Below are 9,228 nucleotides of genomic sequence, written 5' to 3' on the forward strand. Positions count from 1 at the left end.
ATATAAATTATTTTATAATAATATGCTGAAGGCATTATCAAATGACATCGCCTAGAAAGATGAGTGGTTTGTCTGTTACATCGAGTCTGGTTTTCTTACTTTCTGATTCTATTCTTATTCGAGTTAAATGCACAATTTCATGTGAACTATGAAAAAAGATATCCATAAGTACTAGGACACTCAAAATTGAGAAAAAGTAGAATTTTGTTCCAAACTTAGAAATACCAAAAAAGATGGATGCAAACATTCGTTCAGACAAACTACGAGTTTGTTTCAAGCTCAAGAAAGTAATAAAGAGAAGAGTGAAATAAAGTTGCAAACATTCCAATTTGTTTACTAATATTGATCTGTTAACTAAAGTTCATTCAGTTAACACAACTTCTCGTTTTTTTAATGGGATTACGAGAATAAAGATGTCATCCAGTATTAAAATAAAGGTCCTACTGTAGTCTGTTTAGTTATGTTCGTTCAGAAAATTTATCAGAATTTTCCAGAGTTCTCAAGTCTCTTCGAAAATGTCTTGAAGAAAAGGTCTATACAGCACAAAATAAATAATGAAACCAATCATGCTCAGCATAGACATGACTACAAAGTTATAATTGCAATCATGTTAATCTTTTTCAAAGCTTTATTTTTCCGTGTTCCAAAACACTACAGATATTAGTCAGTTAAAAAAAAATCCGAGCAACTATGAAATTCCACAGGTGTGTGAAATTTCACACTTGTTCTGCACAATTTCAGCAATAACGAACAAACCATTGAAATAAACATCAATTTTCATCATTAGTAAGCTAGACAAACTAAACGAGAAAATTTTGTAACGGATGATTTCTAGCATACTACAGTAACACTGCATTAACAGTCCAAATGCCCATATATAGTGTCATACATTCTTGAACCCTGCCAACAAATCATCAGTCACACAGCCAAACACTCACCGGTACTTGCAGACGAAGGTTGAAGCAAGTAGGTTCAAGTGAGAAAGAGTGGAACAGAAGCCAAAATCTCGTGCTTACAGGATGTCCGTCCTCTGTTCTTGCTTGTCATTTCATTGGAGAACAAAATGGTACAAAGCAAGACAAAGATTAACTGGATCTGGTTTCTTTCTGACTTCAAAAAAATATAGCTTTAGTGTTAGTTTTCAAACTTCTGGTTAACTATGGTCTTAGACCCGTTGATTTCTGTAGTTTAAATGTTCTTAACACTGTTAAATTGATGTGTTTGATTCCAATAGTTTAAAAAATAAATTTAATCTATGTTCCGATGTAAGTAGAGACTAAATTCATTTTCTAGCAGTACACATCTCAAATGCTTGCTGCACAAAAACTAAGACTGCACACCGAAAGTACAAACACTAACTTGTTGCCCAAAAACTAAGACTGCTCACCGAAAGTACAAACAATAAAAGCACATTTTTGGCAGCATGATTATGAAATAGGTCACACTATTGTTTAAGAATAAAATAAAGTTTCTCTAGAATAAACAAACTAATTATGAAAACAGGAATAAAAAATAAACTAGTAATTTGCTTCTCAGCCTGGGGTCAATATCTTGTACTAATTTAGAGTCATATGAAGATAGTAAATGAAAAAGATACTTGTATATCCAAGGAGTATCTACACCTAAAGAAGAGAAAAAGTAACAAACTGAGAAAATAATAATCGGGTCAGTCATGTCTGAGTGAACTATACGGTTTAGTATACATCAAGGAAATACCTAAATATAACAAAAATTTAGCTTCCAAAACCTAGACTCCTACAGGGTCCAAGGACTCTTTCGGTAAGTTAAGTTTGTGAACTTATACGCTTTGCGAAGATCAATGGTCCATTTAGTTACAAGAAAACAAGGATAAACAAGTTTAAAATTAAACTTAGTGATGAAGTAGAAAGATATATTTATATATATAAAGTAAGTGAATTTTGCTTCTAAGAATTTAATTTCGCCTTCCCTTTCTCTTTTTGTCTTCTTACTTTCGAACTTTTGTCTTCTTACTTTCGACCCAACTCCATAAATGTGATAGCAGGGCAGGTCCTTAGAGTTACCCTTGATTCACATGATTAAGTTCAGTACAAGCATATTTTAAACAACTGTATAATCTGAAGAATTGGATATATTAAGGAGGATGGATTGAAAAAAAAAAAAAACAGAAAACCTGCTTTTCCCCTTTCCCCGTCACCAAAAGGCCATCAGAGAAAATAAAAAAACCAAATGGCACTGTAATTATGTCTGAAACATGTATAGAAGGACTTAACCAACAGAATAATTGAATTGAGCAGCTAATATTAGGAGTAAATAGAGAGAAAACTAGGTTTACGGTTTTACCCACATAAAGCAAGAGAGCAGAAGGATTTGGTGATATAAAGATCCTCCTCAGCTGAAATCAAATTGAAGAACTCGTTATCTTCCCTCACAACAGTTTCAAACGGAAACAGTGCATGGTTGTTTTCATTTTAAAATAGGCATTGGAATTGAAAGATGCATCGAACTGCAATGCAATGCCTATTTTAAAAATGAAAATAAAGAAACTCCTGTTTCCATTCGAAAGGGATGCAGTGAGAAGGTAGGCAAGGCGGTCTTCAATTTGATATCAGGTGAGGAGGACAAGTCGCATGGCCCCATCGTCTCCTTCTTCTCCCACCGATGCAAAACCCTAGACACTCTCCTCAGATCCAATCTCATCTAACTTTCTCTTCTGTTCTCTGTTCTACATCCACCTAGCATCAAAATAAATAGCCTTCACAGCCGCTTCATTACGTCAGCCCTAATCTTCAATTTTTTTTTTTTTGTTTTGTTTTACCTTCAACTTCTATATATAACTACATTATTTAAAATATTTAATTAATTAACTTAAATTCTTAATAAATTTCTTCATCCACTTATAAAGCCCACACATACAAACATTAGACTTGTAAAATTTATACACTACTATTATTAACTCTCTCCTTATTTTCATTATATTAGTTAAAGTGAGGCGGCACAAACTTGAAAAAAATCGAATCATTCATGAAACATATTGATTTAATAGGTTTATTTTAAATAGTTTTTTATAAATGTTACTCTTCTTTTTAAAAGATTGGTTTCAATATTTACTTCATTTTCAATTCCTTTTAAAAATTAATTTTGCTAAAGTTGTATAAAAGAATAAAATGCATCAATAACTTTTTATTGAAAACACTTAACTTTCTTTTAACATTCCACAAAAAGCAAGAAAAAATAAAAATTTATAGGTTTTCTTTGAGAGCAATTTTTAATATGTATTGAGATTATATTTTAAATGTTTAAAAATTAATTTACTGAAAACAATAGTTTTATTTTACATTCTGATACATAATAAACATTTTTTGTGCAATAATTGTTTTTAAAGTTATAATAAAGTTTATCTTTTATGTATTAATAATGTATACATAATCATTAAATCAAAATTCTAATACAATCAAACACCAGATTATTTTGTCTTAATTAATAATGGTCTCTACTGTAAAACATACTAATTTAGTCCAAATAATCTAAAACTTCACTAAGCTGGTGATTCAAACCTACCTTACTGCAACGACACTTCTTTATTTATCGAGTGGACGAGAAGGTAAGCAACAAAACTTTATTGCCTCAATAGTAATCGTAAAAATGTTGTATTTAATCATTGTCTCAAACAGAGACTGAGGAGTAAAAATTCTTGTGAGAAAAATGTCTCTTTCTGTATTAAATTTCACATGTTGTATTTATCACCAATACATAAGAAAAAATAAAAATATATATATATTTATTTTCTAAATTTATCCCCCTCTTATCTCTTTTAGCAATAAATGAAATGATTTTAATTTGTTTCCAATTTAAGTGATATCTTCACTCAATTTTATCTCTTATTTTTTCTTGTTTTCACTCACCTCATTTCCCTGTCTTACAATCCAACATAAGATTATGTCTCCCAAATTATTGTCATTAGGGAATAAAAACAAAAAAAATATAATATAATAAAAATGCTAACTTTTGTGGTAAACTCACAGCAAATGAAATATGTGCAAATGTTTGCAAACTTCAACTGTTTCACTATAATAACTTATATAAATGACAAGTTTTATCAACTTATCATTTTATTGAATAAAAGAATATATAATATATTAACAAAATTAAATAATTTAAAAGTTCATGAACACGTGATATAATTATAATGATAGTTTTTTTCTTATATATAAATAGTAAATTGTTTATAAGAAAAAATGTGAAGCTTAAACATACCAATTAATTTAATTCTATGAAAAATATAAACTATCCATTATATTTATATTAAATCTTCCATCCAAATTAAGATTGGTAAAATTTACTTTTTTCATAAAATGCTGATAACAGTATAAGTTTGTCGAGACTAACACTTCCTGTTAACTAATCCCATCATAATTACAACTCCAAAAACATTTATTACTTTCTAAGGGGCCACTAGGGAGAAAGATTCAATAACATACTGTCTCCACAATACTCGGCAAAGAATAAAAAAACACCATTCCAGAGTATTCCACATCATTTAGATATCTCTTGGTGGCCATTCATACTTACCTTTTTATTGTGGCTACATTTGGACACTTGCCAAGAGTATTCCACAGAATATAGTCCCCAGAAGTAACCTGGTTATCACAAGAAATAATAAAAGACATGAATAGATATCACTCACACCGAAAGGAGCAGAAAATTTAGGCAGATTTATCATTATCATATTCAGTGGGTTCACTTAAAGTATGAATCATTGACCCTACACAAACAAATCTAGTAAATATATATATATATATATATATATATATATACCTGAGTTGAAAACTCCATAGGTGCTTTTACAGCTGGATAGATGCCCACCTAAAAAATAATCAAATTATCATACAGATAACAAAAGGAAGAAGAGGGTTCCAAAGCGTAAAAAAACTCAGTATGGTTAGACCAGTCCTCTTCTTTATACATATTTTGAAGAAAAATTAGAGATTCCATGGAGAAATAAGAACAAATACGATAAATAAACTATACATGAAATGGCTTTGGAACAGCAAAAAGAAAAATTGAAACATAAGTTAATAACCAATTATATACTGAACTAAAATAGCCTAAATTTGTGAAAATGAATCAATTTTATATGGATCTACATTGTTTTCTCCAAATAAATGACAGCAAAAATAGATTTGCAGACTCACAGATTTAGGATCAACGGAAATTCCAGATACTGATGCCCCAACAACCTTGAATGATACCTATAATAATGAAACTATTAATATGATAACATATATAATAATATAATAATGAAAATATTAATATGATAACATATAATCTTTACGGAATTACAGACTTAAACACACTTACAAGATTGTTGTATTAGTCTAATGAAATTCATATTCATCAATTTTAGACAGTTTGAGGAACATAAAGTCAATTTTCTATAAAGCTTTGACAGAACAAGGGTCAACTTCACATTTATTATATGGCCAACCAACATAATAGTTACTAGTTACAAAGGGATGGATGCATTCAATCTAACCAGCTAAAGAGAATCCAACCAGGCATACCACGAGGGCATGAACCAATTGATAGTTGGTAAACATGGTAAGATTATCCAGAAGTGCCAAGACTGGCACAGACAGCTAACACAAGAAAGAAAGACTTTGAGACATCAAAAAAAAATTAAAAGATAAATGAGTAGACTATTACATTAGAAAGCACTAAATTACACAATATGCCAACAGCTATATATTAGAGAAGAAACTAAATTCATAAAAGCCAAGTATTCCTAGTTAGTTAGGTCACATCGCGCAGGAGAAAAAAAATAAAAACTTCAAATAATGAAAGCTAAGTAAATCTTGTAACAAATTTAACTAATAGAATATTTAGGAAATTAGAATAAATATTCAAAAGTAAATTGCAATTTTTATTGTTAACATTATTACTGGACAAGAGGTCTAGTTATGTTAGAGGTCCAATCGGGCTGAGTTTGTGCTGGTGTACTGTATTTGTATATGGCCCACAGTAGTAGTAAAAATGGGAATATTCTGAGTCCTATTAGTTCATTATATATGTTTTTTTTCCTCTTCTCTATCCAATTCCTAAATTTCAGCACTAAGAATCTGATTATATGACACGGTAATATAACCAAAAGCACCAAAAAACCAAAAGAACAAAAGTAAGCAAAATCAGTCAACAAAAAATGCAAATTCATTAAACTCTAAGAGATAATGTAGATGCCTTGCTCAAAGATCAAAATGAATATGAGAAGGAGCGTACTTTAGCATAATTGTATGCCTGCCAGCAAAATGGCTCCTCTAATTCAACTGGAGGAAGATCCTTATTCATTTTCTCCATCAAATGTTCTTCGTTAACCATGTTACTAGCATTCTCTGCCTCATTATCACTATCCTCGTCAGCATCATTTCCAAAGGACGACCTGGAGGAAGACAACCTTTGGTTTTTCCATGGTGCAAACTTGACAGTTCCAGGGAAGGTCACTTCAATACTTCTTCCAGTCAGTCCTCGGCCACTTGTCACAATTTTCCATTCAACAGAGTGCTCTGAAGTTGAAACTGTTCCCACAGAAGGAGTCCCATCCAAAGACACAATCCTCCTCCTAGGAAAGGGCATAGTCACGGTACAGAACTCCATTGTCAAAGGGGCCTTATATCCTTCCATTAAATGTAACTTGAATAGAAATGCGCCTTTGTCCTCAGAAACCATAGACAACTGGTAGAATCCCTTTAAGGGGGGTCCAAGGGCACAAGTTGCCTGATAACGCATCAACACAAAATTACCTAACGGTGGAGAAAACATCACACCTTGCTTGTCCAAACCTTGATCTGAAACTTGAGCACAAGGATGATATGATAAAACTTCAAGGCTTGCTCTGTGCAACCCAGCCAAGGGAAATGACACATCTGGCAACCCTTCCAAATCAGCTCGACAATTTATTTGACCAGAAACTGATATAGTATCTGGAATTTCATCTCTGTCATACAGAGCCGCGTGAATAGTCTCATGAATGGTAAACAATATTCTCTGCTTTCCTTTGTATAAATATGGTTTCCAAGCTGGCTGCTTCTGTTCCGAAGGAGGCAAATCCGTTGCAGAAAAACCATTGGCCTTTATAGTAAAAATATTGGAATAATTAAGGTCCAAGGGTGTGCCTGTATAAAATTGTACATTGATAGAATAAATTTACAAGCAATAGGTAACTGACAGCCTACAAGAAAATCCACTACATAAATATGAGATGAGAAATACCATAATAAAAGGTACCAACCAAAGGGCATTGAACTATTGATAAATGTTCTGAGTGCATCTTTATCCAATGGCCTAGACCCAATTTTTGGAGCATCGCCTGTAACTGATCCTGGTACAGATGTAATTGAAGGGGATGCAGAAGTAACAGGTGGAGTTACAGGTTTTGCCCTGGAAGAGATGCCTATACTACCAGTGAGTGAATCAAACAGCCCTCCAACAGAGGGAGCTGCACTTACAATCACTTCTGGTTCTACTGTGTCGCCTGTAATTATGTCACCAATAGCATGTGCTACCATAAAAGCCCTATAAAATGAAAGCAAAAGTAGAACGAAGATCTCTAATTAAAATCACATACTATGAAGTCAAATCCCAACACCATCATACTGTAAACGAACTCTCTAGGCCATGAAGATATTACAAGTGTAATCAATTAAGATACATCAGAAAAAACACACATAGAAGGTGCAATGTAGAAGCACCAACCATCTTATATTCCAAAACAATACAAGAACGAGCAGAAATACACGAAAACTGAAGCCATATTCTCACCCTCTACCCTGACCTTAAAGGGAAAGGTGTGAAAGGCCCATGAAATCTGCCAATACAAGCTGAACAAAACCTTATTCTATATACCATTCCGTGGCACATTTAAAAAATGTTCAAGAAAATGTTTTCAAAATCACTTTCACGTTTAGTTACCCAATAAACATCTGAGAAATAGAATAAAAAAAATAAAATTTCAATAATAACAACAACAAGCCAATCTAAACCAGCATGTACGAGATGATTTTCTAGTCAGGAACATTGGTGGTATTTGCAACTAACTTAACATACCCTGTTACCGATGGAAGATCCAACAAGAGGGAAGACAAGCCATCGTCCATGCCAAGAGCAGTTCCACAATCAGATCTTTTACACAACCTTGCATATGCTTTTAAATGCCTAGGTTCAACCATTGGTAGAATAAGTATACTGTAAAGGCCCTTCGTGTGCAAGATTAAAGGCCACAATAGATTCTTAATGTCCTCCTCTTCTTTGTTAATGTAAAGACCTACAACATGACGAGTGATGGGATCATCCACCCAAGAATCTGATCCCAAAGTTGAATTACTCTTGCGTATCCCAAATCCTCGCGCAGATCCCTCCCTAAACAGAAGCAGTAAAGTCACCCGAAAAAATGGTGAGTGGAAATTAACATGATAATTGCAACGAGATTTGTCTGAATTATTAAGCCGTTTACCCCTTTGGCCACTTAATAATGAAATCGAAATCAGAAATTGGAGGGTATAGAGTGAAATGCGAGGAGAGAGAAGAAAGTAAAACAACCTATGTTTTCGGTCAAGAAAGGCATCAGTGAGGTCGGAGTTAGTGGGTAAGGAAGAGAAGAATTGATCGGAGTCATTGTTGGCGTTGCAAGCAGCTCGCCAACGCTTCTCCACCACCGGAAACCTCCTAATGAAAGAAAATAATGAGAATTTGAATGTATTTGCATAGAGCATGTGTTAAGAGTTGGAGCTGAGAGAAGGAGAAGAAGGTACCTTGAGAAAACGACGGCGTCGAGGTTGTTCAGGATCCATATAGCTCTGATGCCGCATCCACTGGACATGGCTGCTACTCCGATCGTTCATTCCTCCACCACGCACGGTTCCTCTATTATTCTATTCAAATTATCCCATCTTAAATTTTTTAACCGGGTGAATAATTAAAATTTATCTTATGTGTTTCAATTAAGAACCCATAAATCATATACAAATTATTCCATCAAGAAACCCTGGTACCATTTCTTGAATTTTTAAAATTTCAGTATTTCTTTAAATAATATTTTGAGATGTAGTTGCAATTTCTTTTAAACTATCCAATACCTTTAATTAATCACATGAATATGAAATCATTTATTACTGTTTTATAAAGCATTTTTGGTAAGTAACATTGAATCAATTATTAAAACTTTAATCATTCATCATTCTAGTTTTTTTTTAATTA

At 32.8% G+C, this 9,228-nt stretch overlaps 1 protein-coding gene across 7 annotated transcripts; it reads right to left on the reverse strand.

Annotated features, from left to right (window-relative positions):
* Window positions 1–758: 758 nt before the first annotated feature.
* Window positions 759–8,950, reverse strand: LOC114177732 (clathrin adaptor complexes medium subunit family protein). 7 transcript variants are annotated; one of them, XR_014993616.1, is made up of 10 exons: window positions 8,784–8,950; window positions 8,572–8,697; window positions 8,080–8,391; window positions 7,265–7,548; window positions 6,256–7,148; window positions 5,175–5,231; window positions 4,798–4,845; window positions 4,552–4,619; window positions 2,327–2,714; window positions 759–1,106 (listed from the first exon to the last, which is right to left on the reverse strand). XR_014993616.1 is itself a non-coding variant. In XM_028063225.1 (9 exons), exons 1-9 carry the CDS (start codon window positions 8,849–8,851, stop codon window positions 1,049–1,051), a joined length of 1,914 nt encoding a protein of 637 aa, XP_027919026.1. In that variant the 5' UTR covers window positions 8,852–8,950; the 3' UTR covers window positions 759–1,048. The 7 variants fall into 7 exon arrangements, 3 of the variants coding, with proteins under 3 accessions (XP_027919026.1, XP_027919027.1, XP_027919029.1); XR_003603195.2 differs by having other exon boundaries at window positions 759–1,110; XR_014993617.1 differs by having other exon boundaries at window positions 2,323–2,714.
* Window positions 8,951–9,228: the final 278 nt, after the last annotated feature.

Source organism: Vigna unguiculata, chromosome 3, assembly GCF_037176805.1.
Source record: "Vigna unguiculata cultivar grain cowpea cultivar isolate G323 ecotype 2 chromosome 3, ASM3717680v1, whole genome shotgun sequence".
In the NCBI taxonomy this organism is placed as follows: Eukaryota; Viridiplantae; Streptophyta; class Magnoliopsida; order Fabales; family Fabaceae; genus Vigna; species Vigna unguiculata.